A 14,369-nucleotide genomic window follows, 5' to 3' on the forward strand; every position below is an offset into this window, starting at 1 on the left:
CATATAAATGGATGTCGGTTACATTGAAGCCATCGCCAAACGAGTTGACACAAAGTTGATTAAGCCTATTATCAGCTCCACAAAACTCTATCTGTATTTCTCAGCATGGCAGCGTTTACAAACTGGTGTCGACCCCCCTGACACTGGTGCAGGAGCTCAGAAAAATCCCAAGAAGAGCCCAAGACATTTTTCAGTTGTTGATTCTACTGCTAAGGAAAAACCTGGACGTACAGCAGAAGGTATAAAATCCATGTGCCATCACTGAAGGCTTTACCTCATGTAGATGCACCGAAAGTGTTGTTGTAATGACTCAGAATTCCTCATGGGGGCGACAGAAGTTACACACTATGGCTTTAAACGGTTGTCAACATGTGAACATACAGTATAGAACAGAACAAAACAGAATAGCACCAAGAAGAGTCTGTTTTTCCAGAATATATATATTTAACACACAAACAAAGCTACACTCATACATACAAACATAAAGTCTTAACATTCATACAAATACTTATCAATTTATTAGATTTTTCCCTTTTATTATAAAAAAGCAATTTGATATATTATCACTGTGTACTGTATGCTGTGTTATACTTTTAGAGGGGCCGGGACACTGTTAAAAAGCATGCACTTTTCTTTTGGTCGTGTCCAGATTGTGTCCAGATTTTTGCAAATAACTCCAAGTGTGTCCTCATAATATCATCTCAACTAAGGCTCAGACAAGCTGTCTATCAACGCAAAATACACACACATAAGCAAATCAAATCATTTACAATGTCCGGCTGTATTTCTTGTCCTGCAAATTTGACACGCGACTGAAGAAAGCACTTAGAATTATTTGCAAATACTGTTCTCGAAGTGTTGTTGATTCCATGTGTGTTGTATTGTACTGAATTTTGTATCTAGGCCCCTTCCATCCATCTCCATCTCCTTGTCCTATTTTCTTCTTCTTTTTACATATTTCTTGTAGTTTTTTGAGACTTTCACATATATCCATCTGCCTACAGTCCGACTATTACAGCATTTAGTTCAGGCGATTTGGTCCGATTGCTCCAAACGTTTTGTGAATCCATCCATGTCGCGCAGTTTGCTTCAGCAGTCACTGAATTCAAGTCTCTTCTCTGCCTTAAAGGTGGAGTCCGCGATTCTTGCTTTCAAAATCACTTTTTCGTCAAAATATGTAAATATCTGCTACCTGTCCGTACTGTGGGTGCGCTGAAAGAAAATCCAGTGTTCATAAATACACAGCCTAGGCTCTGTAAACTGGCATGTACTGTAAAGAAATCACTGACTCCACCTTTAAATACAGTATTTATATTGTCACGTTCATTCATATTCAACATTTCCTTCTGTATCTTAAAGGATTTCTTCTTGGCATTTGTGATACATTGAAACATCCAACGTTTTCATCTGAAAAAGTCTTCCCGAATTTCCTCAGCCTCCAAGTGGGTAAATAAATAGTTGGTGAGGGGGGAGGGTGTTGGGAGTTGAGATAGAATAGCTTGATTTGATTATTGAAGTATTCATTTCCTTTTTTATTGTCAAGTTTATTTTCCCGGTCCCTAATATGATTCAATTGGTCGCGACAACAACAATGGCGGCCTCCTCCTTGGCCTCAGCCTCTTTTGATTGGACGACACAGGGCGTAACCGTGACGTCAAAGGGAATCCTCTCGGTGATGTATTCGGCTGTGTGTGTGGGCAGTCCGGGGCTCAGGCCTCTAGTCGATGGGGACTCTGAGCGAAGAGGGGACGCCGTCAAAGAGCGCGGCTCCGGCTCCAAGGTTAATGTGACTTCTTCTACCTGTTAAACAAAGACCAGGAAATGAAGTGTTAGAAAGACAGTGTGGGATGCTACAGTTAGGATATGTCATGGGGTTAAAGGTGGAGTCGGTGATTCTGGAGAACGCTTGTTGTCACATACAATTTTTGTACTAGTTTTTTGTCAAAATCAGTGAATATCTCCTTACGATCTGCTACCTGTCCGTACTGTGTGTGTGTGCTGAACAGAAATTCCAGTGTTTATACACAGCCTAGGCTCTGTTAACTGGTATGTAAACAAATGGGCCATCGTAGCTGGCGGCAACATTCAAGTATACAGAGCCTAGGCTTTTTTTCAGTGCACACACAGTGCAGGTAGCGGATAGTGAGGAGATATTCACAGATTTGGTCAACAAGCGTTCTCCAGAATCACTATGTTAATTAAAATAATTATAAAGGTAAACGTTACCTTCGTCAGCTCCTCTTCCTCTTCGTGTTGCTCAGGGAAACCTTCAGACTCCAGCTCTGGTTCTTCTCCGACCGTCTCCACCACTCCGACGGTGTCAGCCATCTGTCCACTCATCTGCCCCTGAACCTCCACCTTCAAACAGTAAGGTAACTATTTCAATTGGTTGTTTTTTTGTGTGTAATATTGCTGCATCTATTTTAAACTAGATATCTCAACATGTCTCAAATGTCTGCAGTTTTTTTAAAGCTATGCGTGACTTTTTCCTATAAATGAATGTTTGTATTGTAACATTCAAGACATCGCCATAGTGCGTAACTTTATCTTTCCAAAGAATGTTGATTACATTCATTGCCAATCGAGTAGAAACAAAGTTTTAACATACAGTATATTGAATGAAAAACTGACATCAACAATATTACTTCAGTTGCTTTTAACAGTCACAAACATATAGAAACAGGCAAAGAAAATAGTAAAGAAGTAAGAAAATCCGTCCCAAAATCCGTCCCAAACCAGAGCTTTTGGTTAGGACACCATAAAGAGAAAATGCACACACTTAAAGGTACAATACAACATACACAGTTGCTGAATCCAAATGCTGAGAGTTGCAAACTTGCGGACTTTTAAAGCATGCTACTCTGAAGGAACCAGGCAAAGGTTTTAAAGTGTGTCCGTAGTGTGAAAGTCATCCGCTCCGCTGCAGGCTTGTCATGCAGACTGTTTGGGGCAAAGTGCTCCATCCATGCAAAACTTCCAGCCCGTGTCTTACCTTGCCGACAGTTTAGCCTTCCCATCATTCACTGCACTAGATGTGTGTTAAATAAACCTGCTGATATAAACAAAGCCAGATCCAAGAAGACAAGAACACATTAGCCAAGATGAATGTCAAACAAAATGGAAAATGACTACGATGGCTTACTTGTAGAAGCCAATAGCGTAAGATTATTTTTTTTTCATAAAAGATTATTATATAGTAACTTGCCAATAAAGTAATTGAATTTTCTGGATCATTATTCATTAACTTAATAACTTTTTGCCATTATGTAATAACGTAATAGGCGTACCTTATTTGCGGGTTGTTACATTATTGGCCTGGTTTGAAAAAAATCCTTACAAACTGTAATAACCAGAGCCAACAATGTAATAATATACTTATATCACTTTATATAACATGATTTATTGGCTATAAATTATCAGAATTCCTGCTTAAAGGCCTGACCACACAAACACACCTACTAACTCTACAAGTTATTTCGTTAGTGGTTCAGACATTTTATTACGTTATTGGCAAGTTACTAGCTAAGCTTTAACATTAAAAATGAAAAAATTCATTCCGATATCGACCATTATTACATTATTGGCTGCTACAAGGCTAGTCTTGTGCAGAATTTCAACATCAGCTTTTTTCACCTTTGAAGACACCTGGCTGAAAAAATGGGATCAAGACCTTAGCTTCATTCATATTCATAATAATCCATGCTGTCATGGTAACAATGACTGACTCAATCTGTTCCAAAATCTCTCTCTCTATATATATATTTATAAAGCCTAGTCCTGGCCTAGTCTTACCTGCTGTGATTGTGTACACACCATCATCAATAGGGTGTATATATATATAAGTTATTGCATTATTTTAAGTATATTTCTTAGATACTCTATTTATAAATGTGTGCCTTTAGGACTTTGTATCTATTGTACGTTTTATTTATTGTCCTTTTTTCTTTTTATATTTGACCATAAATCGGTAATAAAGTCTATTAATTATTCTATTTTAAGCACTCTGAGTGAGAGAAGAGCGCTATATAAATAAAATGTATTATTATTATTATTATTATTATTATTATTATTATTATTATTATTATTATTATTATTGTCCGCAATTTTTGTAATGCATGTATAGATGCCTTTAGTCCTGTCCAAGTCTTGCCTGTGCTGTGATTGTGTATAAACCATCATCTATATTCCACAGAGTATAGATGCCTAGCCCTGTCCTAATCCTCTCTAGTCCGCAGAGTCTGTTCTCTGACCATTTGGATTCAGCAGGCTTGTGCCTACGTGGTGCGCCTCCAGCTGAGCAGAGCTCCACAGGTCGGCCAGGCGCGGGTGTGTGGGCGGACCCAGGCTGTGGATGGTGCTGTTGGGGGTCGCCTGCAGCGAATGGGACGCACTGTGGGTCCGGGGCTCTAGAGACTGGATAGAGAGAGAGAGAAAGAGAGAGAGAGAGGTAAGTGATTATAGCGAAAGCTTATCGTCACGATCACTTTTTGACTAAATCTTTTTGTCTTTGTTTGCTAAATTATGAGACTGTTCCTTGCGACCCAATAGGTCCATGCACGCAATGTTGCCCGAAGGTTTGCGTTGGTCCGATGTGGAAGTGAAATGTTTGTAAAAAAAAATGTGTCTTGATGAAAATATTCTAAAACAATCTGATACAAATATGCACATACATATAAAACAGACGTGGTGATGTATAAGCAAGGAGCAATGGAGCCTAGGCCCGGATCGTTAGGACTAGTGTGAGTGCAGACCGGGCCTGGCCAGATGGGGCAGGAGGGAAGGGGGACAATCAGGCTCTTATGCATCACATTATTAATGAAGTCATGAAATATATTCAACAGTCTTCTTCACAAGGGAGAGCGTAAAAATAGACAGAGAAAAGCCAACAGGTTCATTTCCATTGCGGTCTTGGATCAGTTCACCTTTTCTCAGACACAGTCCCCGACCTTTCCAAGTTATTATTTCAAAACTCTCAAAAGCTTTTTAATGAGCTCTGAGATGTAACAATGCAACAGTGGCCTTTGTCTTTGGGAGCCTTAGTTCATCATGATTCACTTTGTTTGCTGTAAAACCTCTCAGCTTCACGTCCAATGCATTTTTAATGTAGGAAAGTTTCACCTTTTTAAATTGAATTACAGAAAATAATTTACTTTTCATTGATATTAAAAAATTTTGCGATGCACCTGTTTTTAGTGCCAGAGTCAATAACAACAGACTACATGAATGAAAAGTCATAGTTCATAGTCATAGTAACTCAAGCTATTATTAGGCTACTACTGATTTGGTACTTTTCTGTGTTTGGGTCGTGCTGCAGGATTAATATGTACATACACAATGTCTTACTGTGTACAGTGTATTTATGAGCACAACATCCCTCCTGGAAGACATAGTGTATGTAAAGGCAAAATAGAATTATTTGGTTTCAGCATTGGCCTTTTTGAATGTATAAAATGTATTGTATTTATGGATATATATTGATGGTGTATGGATGTATAAAGCAAACTGTTTCCATGGCTTGAATTATAAACCACTGTGTTAGTTTGTATATTTGTAATGAGCAATAATAAAAAAATAATAAAAAAATTAAAATAAAAAAAAACACTACTGACCTGGTACTGTAGGATCTGTTGCTGCTGGTAGTGGTGCAGCTGTTGCAGTTGTTGCAGCTGCTGCAGTTGGTTGTGCTGCTGCAGAGTGAGATGAGACTGATAGGAGCCGATGGATCCCTCGAAGCCTTCAGCCGGCGTCCCCCCTGCTCCACTACTGCCTCCTGGGACAGCCACACAACGCGCAGTAAGTTATTCATTCATTCATTTTATTACTTAGTGATAACATTCACACAGTCAAGCTTTGTTGAGAAATAGTTTTTAGAATTTCCACACTTACACAGACATTTAAAAAGGACAACGACAATGTCTTAGAACACACACAACGCAAAAAAAATAAAAAAAAAAAACTATTGAAAATGTTGACATAATCCAACTGCCAATAATGCGTCATGTCAAACAAAGTAGAAGAACATTGTGAGGATGCGCATTGAGTATTGAGTGCAGGTGGAGCATGCTCAGTAGAGGTAAACAACAATTAAGATAAAATGACAACAGATGCAAATCAGCTACTAGCTTACTCTGGTTCCATTGTTTTTAAATTGTGCACTGTCCGTGTAAAAAAATTAAAATAATAAAAAATAAAAAAATAATGGACCCTCACCAGCACCCATGATGTATGAGCCGGCAGCAGGAGAAGCCACACCAGAGGGCTGCGTGCTGATTGGCTCCCAGGCGTCAGAGGAGGACAGACAGTAAAGGCCCTGGGAGATGTAGGAGTGAGGCCACACCTCCGCAGACGAGTGGTGGTGGACAACCTGGTCTGGAAACACAGGTAACAGGAGTGAGAAACAGTACAGGAGAATTTGGAACAATTTTAAAGGTGGAGTCAGTGATTCTGGAGAATTTCTTGTTGTCAAAATCACTTTTTTGTAAAAATCAGTGAATATATGACCACGATCCGCTACCTGTCTATACTGTGTGTGTGCTGGGGGAAAAAAGTGTTAATACACAGCCTAGGCTCTGTAAACCGATATGTAAACAAAAGAGAATGTAAACAAAGGGGTCCCACTGTAACTAGCAACATGCCTGTTTACAGAACCTAGGCTGTGTATTGACAACAAAATATAGATAGATAGCGGATCGTGAGGAGTTATTCACTGATTTTGACAAAAAGTGATTTTAACAACAAGCGTTCACCAGAATCACTTACTCCACCTTTAGGGAAAAAAACAAACGGTGATGAGAAGGAGGATAGTGTGAAAGAGAAGAGAGAGGTGGATGAAAATGTAGCAAAGGGTGTTCAAAAACCCAAGACGAAAGCAAGAGGCACAGCGAGCCTTCACACAAAAACAATGCCACCAAACAAAGAAGCGATACCGCAAACCCTGAAGAGTTGATTCTGTGATTAGGTGAAGACGCTCTTATGAATCCCTATTAAAAAATAAACCTGACCTTATTAACAGCAACAAACTGTAATTACTTTAATAGTAATATGATTAGCCTATCTGCAGCAGTGTTGTTATAATGGGGCAAAACCCATGAAGGATATCAAGTAGCTTTTTAATCGAGTGTGTGTGTGTGTGTGTGTGTGTGTGTGTGTGTGTGTGTGTGTGTGTGTGTGTGTGTGTGTGTGTGTGTGTGTGTGTGTGTACTTGCACAGGTATATTTCTTTGTGAGGACCAGTTTTAGTTTTTTTAAATCGGAGTGAGGACATTTTGCCCGGTCCTCACTTCTTCAAAGGGCTGTTTGAGGGTTAACACTAGGTTTTAAGGTTCAGGTATGAATTAGGTTTATGTTAGGGTTAGTGTAAGGGCTGTGGTTAGGCATTTAGTTTTGATGAGGTTATGGTAAGGGGCTAGGGAAGGCACTATGTCAATGAGTGTCCAAACAAAGATAGAAGTACAAGGATGTGTGTGTGTGTGTTTGTACTGTTAGTTTTGATATTATGACGTAATCTTTGAGGTCAGATGAGGTTTTACTATATAAAACGCTCTGAGCAAATTGTTCTCTTCCGTTCCTTTCTCTCTGTTTTATCATCCCATTAAAAACTAAACTAACCAGACATCTCTCCACCTGAGGCTCAAAGCACAATATGCCTTTGTTTCCCAGAACAGATATGTTGTAATACAATCAAGTGTGGAGTGAAATCTGCTATGACTACATTTTAATTCTATTCACTTCCTTGTTTGGATACAACTCTTTGAATACTGAATTGTAGGGTTAAAGACCTACTTCACCGGTGGAAATATGAAGGTGCATTGAACTCTGAGATCCATTGTAGTATAAATGTGCAAAAAAATTAAAGATCGGTTCATCCTAGCCTGTGCAAAAGGCAGAAAGAGTGTTTTATGGTCTCACTGTCTAACCCTACATTTTCCTACGTGTAACATCACAACTGGTAAAATGTAGGGTTAGGATTAACAGGACAGCTGGGCTAAGGGAAGACTGAGGGAAGACTGAGGGAAGAAAAACCTCATTCATTATCAACATTATATTATAATAGCGATTTTATAATGCTAGACCGCCGGTTCTGTATGGGTGAAGTATTCCTTTAAATTCTCTTCACGACACAGAAATGACCGATTGATGATTGTGTTTGGTTTTTGAGGCAGAGCAGTTAAATGGCCGTGAAAGGCAGAAATGTGCAGCAGCTGTGTGTCTGACCTTCAAATGTCCTCTATGGCTTATTGACAGAATACCTCACATGGCTGAATTAGGTTCCAACAGAATTTGTGAGAAACCTGTAATGCTATTACACCCTCACAAACGGAGATCATGCAGCATAACGTATAGCCATGCTGTGTAAGTGGTTTTGACTCTGAGTGCTTTAGATTTCTATCTTTTTCCAAAGGGTGATTTCCCGCCTGATGTAGGTCTGGTGCCAAAACGTTGCTATTGAATAAATCTATTTGTGCAAGTAGAGACAGAGTGCCAGAATTCACAATTTTTGGGGGGATTTACTCTTCCCTATCCAACACCCTTAAGTTACAGCTGTGCAATAGCCTTACACTAAACTACTGTATTCACTAAAGTTCCCTTCTGTGAGTAGTTTAGATATGCAATGGTCCCACACAATGTCTGATCAGCGTCAAAGAGTCCAACCGAATACACCACCAGTTTAAAACCATAATCACTCAGAGCCAAACCCTTGTAGTCATCTTACCCAGTAGCCATTTAACTTAATTTAGGTTAGTTTAGTTTTATTTGTGCGATAAACAAGATTAAAATGGCAAAAAGATTCACTTAGACATTATATAAATGCACGGGTGGGACAAAAGAAAAACCGAAGGGCGTATAAAGGATGCCCACCTAACATTAAAATACAATAAGGTAAAGAAATAAAGTCAAATAAAAAGATTAAAAAAAACTACAACAGAATCATGTTACGCCATTTTGCACAATGTTCTAAACAGCCGTGTACCTCTGCTGGTGATGCTCTCCTGGTTGACTTCACTCAGATGAGCCGCGCTGCCCTGGTTGGAGTCACAGCCGTTACTCTCTCCGTCCATAGAGATGAAACCAAACAGAGTCGCCTCCGAGATCGCAAACTGCTGCATGATGCCTACAGACAGACACAGGTTAGTTTATTTGCTCAAATTAAAGATCACATATTATGCACATTTTCAGTTTCAACATTATACTTTTCATTGCGTAATGTTTTTGTGAGCACAATATTTCAAAAAGCATTGAGGATTTTCTTTTTACTCGGAGATCACAGACTGCTGCATGATGCCTACAGATCCCTATGATTTAATAGCACAAAACATACATCAAAGGTACAACAAAAACATAAACTTACATACTTTACAAAGCATTCATCATAGCAAAGTCAACAGTAAGTAACAATAGTTTGTTTTTTTAAAAAGGGAGGGATTTTGTCAAATGTAGCAGAAACTTACACTTGGCCTCCAGGGTAAACTGAATACATTTTAGTTGATGTTGTACTTTGAATTAAAGGTCGCATATTATGCTAAATGCACTTTTTAAATGTGTTCCAACATATCCATGCGTCCACGGTGTGCCTAGAGACAATCTCTCCTTTTCTCACTCTCCCCTTTTCTGAAACCCCCACCCCTCCCCCTCAATATACTCCAGTCAGAATTCTCCCCTTTTCTGACCTCACAAACTGGAAAGCCAGAAGCTTCCACTGTGTAGCCCACACCCCTATTTCTTATTGGTCCACGGCCCTGACAGACAGAGGGCGAGGCGTATCTGGCTTCGCTTCCGGACAGGGGGCGGGGGGAGCTCAAAGATTGTATATTTACGAGGGGAGCTGCAGCTCTTTTTAAAAAATAGGCCATTGTGAGATTAGCTGAACATCAGCATAGTACAATACATTATCTGAAAGTTTTTTTCAGCAAACAATTAAAGAAAAACGTATTAGGGACCACTAAGACCATATAATATGGTGTATAATAGAACCGAAAAGTGTATAATATGGGAGCTTTAAACTAGTTCCGCGCTGCGCCCCTCACCTGCAGCAAAGCGCGCCTCCTTCTCCCCATCACTCAGATCACTGTACATGTCGTTTTCCAGCCTCCTCTGCTTCTCCCTCTGCAGGTTGTGGCCTTTGGCTCCGGCCGGCCCCGCGGAGGGGACGCCCCAGCTCTGCCACTCGATCATGTGAGCCACCTTCCCCTGGGCCATCGCAGTCGGCTTGGTCACTTTGTCTTTCATGGTGCGACTCACACCTAAGACAGGTATATACACACACACACAGATAGAAACACAGACATACACACACACAAACACACACACATAGACAGAAACACAGACATACACATTCACACACACACACACACACACACACACACACACACACACACACACAGGAAAACATACACACACACTCACACACATACACGCACCACACATATATGCACACACACACACACACACACACACACACACACACACACACACACACACACAGATTCATACAGACACATAGAGGCATACACACAAACACACACATATACACATTCACACACATTCACACACACACACACACACACACACACACACACACACACACACACACACACACAAAACACAGTCAAAATGACACCTCCAACTGAGGCACGGAGGGGGTGTATGAGTAGAATGAATATGAGCACTGGGTGATGATGTGGAGAGACATGAAACATTTATGAACTTGAAACTATTATGGATAATGCCAAGGGGGTGAGACATGTACTGGTTTGGATGTATTCAGTGACCATGACCTTACAGCTCTACTGTAGTAGCTTATAAAGATGTCAAACTTCATCTTCATCTTTTTTTTTAAACACATTTGCTCCATACTAACACGCTCACACCTGTTCAGTACAATCTCAGTCTTACTGTTTGGCTTAAAATGCCTCAATCATAAACACAATAGTGTAAAAGGTAGGAAGGTCGGGGCGCTCCGGTAGAGTAGTGGATAGAGCGTGTACCATATTGGCTCCGGCCTTCGTTGCAGTGGTCGTGGGTTCGAATTCGATCCCTGGACCTTTACTGCATGTCACCCCCCCCCCTCTCTCTCTCTCTCTCTCTCTCTCTCTCTCTCTCTCTCTCTCTCTGTCTCTGTGTCTCCCCATTTCAACTCTGTACTATCTAATAAAGCTTGAAAATGCCCAAAAAATTATCTTTGAAAACAAAAAAAGGGTAGGAAGGTCGTTCAATGGCATGAATGTTGTTTTAGATGATGATGATGATGTGACGGATGTGGATGAGTTGAATGGCTCATAAAGCGATGATTGGGTCTTTCTCTCTTGAAGTTCTCTGATGTAACCTGTCTGTAAGTTGACTGATCACAACCGAGAATACTACGGCATATTCTGCTATTGCGATCCGCTATCTGTCCGTACTGTGTGTGTGTGCTGAAAAAGAAATTCATTGTTAATACCCAGCCTAGGCTCTGTAAACCGGTAGGCCTATGTACACAAAGGGCTCCACTATAGCTATCAAGCAACATTCCCGTTTACAGAGCCTAGGCTATGTACTACTAACACTGGAATTTTTCAGCGCACACACAGTACAGACAAGTAGCAGATCGTGAGGAGATATTCATTGATTTTTGTTGGGACCCAAGTCAGAATGCTATCGCAGAGAGAATGTTGATCGATAGAAAAATCAAATTAAATTCAAACAGGCATGAGTACACAGACACAGCCGCGGTGCAGGGGGGCCAGCAACAGCCTGAGCTAAATATAGAAACGCTTTGCTCCTTTTGACAATGACAGCCGAACTCATTTGGAATCCAGACACGTCCTACAGAGTCTAATTGGGGAGGTGTACATGTACAATGGAATGAATGGAGATGAATGGTGATGCTGTTGGAAATATTTGCTGTTTCAACAATAATTCTATAATAATAATAATTCTATATATTCACTATTATTAAACGGCACTGATGAAGGCTAGACAATTCTGACCAGTTCACTATACATAATACATTACAATTACAGAAATGATACCAATATATGTATTTTAAAGTGCACCAGACACAACAGCAACAATAACGAAAAACCTTACAAAAACATACACAAACACTGAGGTGCTACACCCAAACACGTAAGCACAGTGACCCACAGTTTGTAGCACAAAAACGAAATATATCACAAAAGAGCCAACCACTTAAAGTCACATAAAAATCACTAATTCACAAATATCAATACCATATATAGCCACGTCACCACCAGCACTGCCACCATCACAGATCCTCTACATGTCCCAACACACCTGTGGAGATGCTTCAATAGGGGAATTAAAGTAAGCATTGTGACTTACTTTAGTTTCTTTGAAATCAAAGATCTGATTGAATTTCCGTCAATGACTCTGCAAAATGAATCTGTCATTGACTTCTGCTGTTGATATTAATGCAAGAGAAGGGAATAGTAAAGAGTGACATAGTGATACAGGAGGGGGCACCCACAGGGGCGACCATGTTGGATCCAAGCTCCTTCTAGCTCCGCGTCTACAGTGAAGCTGAATGTTGTTGAGGCAATTATTGTTATTTATTAGTTTTTTCATTGCTGCTGTTTTTGGAGAGAATTGTGAGAGCCTGTGTATGTACTGTAGGTGTTTGTCTTGAATAGTTTGTTTTGTGTATTGTATTTGTACTGTATGTTTGTCTGAGGAGCGATGATACATCTCAACTGGCTTATCCTCAAATTAAAAAAATTTAAAGGACTTTTAGCCCTTAATTAGCCTGGTCCGACCAGAACTGTGTCAAAATTCTGGCCGGAGGAAACCTAAGAATATACTGCAGGGCCAGACTGACTACTGAAGGGAAATGAAAATTCAGCGACAGTATATAGGTGGACGGTGCCAGGCTGACCCTTAATCTGGTCTCAACAACAGACACAACTTCACCGGCGTTGACTTTCTTTGTTAGGAGCGTGTGGAGGCAACATGGGGGCTGTTACCATGGCAGCACAGACACACACCTGACACACCTGTCAGAGAGGACTTAGCCAGAGCTCCGATCCCGTAGCTGTCGGCTGACTTCCTCTTGTGGCGCGGCAGCATGGAGCTGGTGTCCTCCATAGACAACTAGAGAGAGAGAGAAGGGAGGAGGGAGGAGGGAGGGAGGGAGGGAGGGAGGGAGGGAGGGATGGAGGGAGGGAGGAAGGGTTAAGAGAGAGAGAGAAGGGAGGAGGGAGGGAGGGTTAAGAGAGAGGGAGGAGGGAGGGAGGGTTAAGAGAGAGGGAGAAGGGAGGAGGGCGGGAGGGAGGGAGGGTTAAGAGAGAGGGAGAAGGGAGGGAGGGTTAAGAGAGAGGGAGAAGGGAGGGAGGGTTAAGAGAGAGGGAGGAGGGAGGGAGGGATGGAGGGTTAAGAGAGAGAGAGAAGGGAGGGAGGGAGGGAGGGTTAAGAGAGAGGGAGAAGGGAGGGATGGTTAAGAGAGAGGGAGGGAGGGAGGGAGGGTTAAGAGAGAGGGAGAAGGGAGGGAGGGATGGAGGGTTAAGAGAGAGGGAGGAGGGATGGAGGGTTAAGAGAGAGAGAGAAGGGAGGGAGGGTTAAGAGAGAGAGAAGGGAGGAGGGATGGAGGGTTAAGAGAGAGGGAGGAGGGATGGAGGGTTAAGAGAGAGGGAGAAGGGAGGAGGGATGGAGGGTTAAGAGAGAGGGAGAAGGGAGGGAGGGTTAAGAGAGAGGGAGAAGGGAGGGAGGGTTAAGAGAGAGGGAGGAGGGAGGGAGAGAGGGAGGGAGGGTTAAGAGAGAGGGAGAAGGGAGGGAGGGAGGGTTAAGAGAGAGGGCAAGAGTTGGAGAGAGATGGAGAAGGAGGGCGGGAGGGAGAGTTAAGAGAGAGGGAGGGAGGGATGGAGGGTTAAGAGAGAGGGAGAGAAGGGAGGGAGGGGCAAGAGAGAGAGAGGGAGGAAGGGTTAAGAGAGAGGGCAAGAGGTGGAGAGAGATGGAGAAGGGATGTAGATAAAAACAAAGATATATGCTAATGGTTATTTTTGTAAATAAGAAAGAAAATGCAATTTGTCAGTTAAAATGACAAAAAAGTTTAAAAAAAAGACAAAAAAAAGACAAAAATGGGATAAAATCATTTGAGGAGAGAAAAGGGAGCAAGCTTAAGTGCTAGAGACATCTCTCTCTAACACAAACACACACACACACACACACACACACACACACACACACACACACACACACACACACACACATAGACCATAAACAGCATGCAGCCTCAAATGACAGTGATATAGTGTAGGAATTGTGTGACTTCAAACTGATACTAAACACTGAGTACATTTGGATGTACATCACACTCTGAATGCTCCTGGCAAACCATCCAGCATGATAATAAGGACTCGGTTACACTGGGGGGATTGT

General features: G+C 41.4%; 1 protein-coding gene across 1 annotated transcript in view; it reads right to left on the minus strand.

The window, feature by feature from the left end:
* Window positions 1-1,569: 1,569 nt before the first annotated feature.
* LOC307264144 (uncharacterized protein) overlaps window positions 1,570-14,369 on the minus strand; it is a gene marked incomplete at its 3' end in the record, with an annotated part of 19,727 nt that continues 6,927 nt past the window's right edge. The window contains exons 2-9 of the mRNA XM_080045415.1: window positions 12,980-13,085; window positions 10,025-10,240; window positions 8,971-9,111; window positions 6,211-6,369; window positions 5,610-5,770; window positions 4,279-4,413; window positions 2,227-2,346; window positions 1,570-1,800 (exon numbers count right to left, since the gene is read on the minus strand). Of these exons, the coding sequence (XP_079901541.1) occupies window positions 1,570-1,800; window positions 2,227-2,346; window positions 4,279-4,413; window positions 5,610-5,770; window positions 6,211-6,369; window positions 8,971-9,111; window positions 10,025-10,240; window positions 12,980-13,079 (1,263 nt within the window). The 5' untranslated portion in view covers window positions 13,080-13,085. The remainder of the gene's footprint in view (window positions 1,801-2,226; window positions 2,347-4,278; window positions 4,414-5,609; window positions 5,771-6,210; window positions 6,370-8,970; window positions 9,112-10,024; window positions 10,241-12,979; window positions 13,086-14,369) is intronic.

The sequence above is a fragment of the Ammodytes marinus genome (genome assembly GCF_949987685.1).
Source record: "Ammodytes marinus genome assembly, chromosome: 17".
Classification (NCBI taxonomy): domain Eukaryota; kingdom Metazoa; phylum Chordata; class Actinopteri; order Uranoscopiformes; family Ammodytidae; genus Ammodytes; species Ammodytes marinus.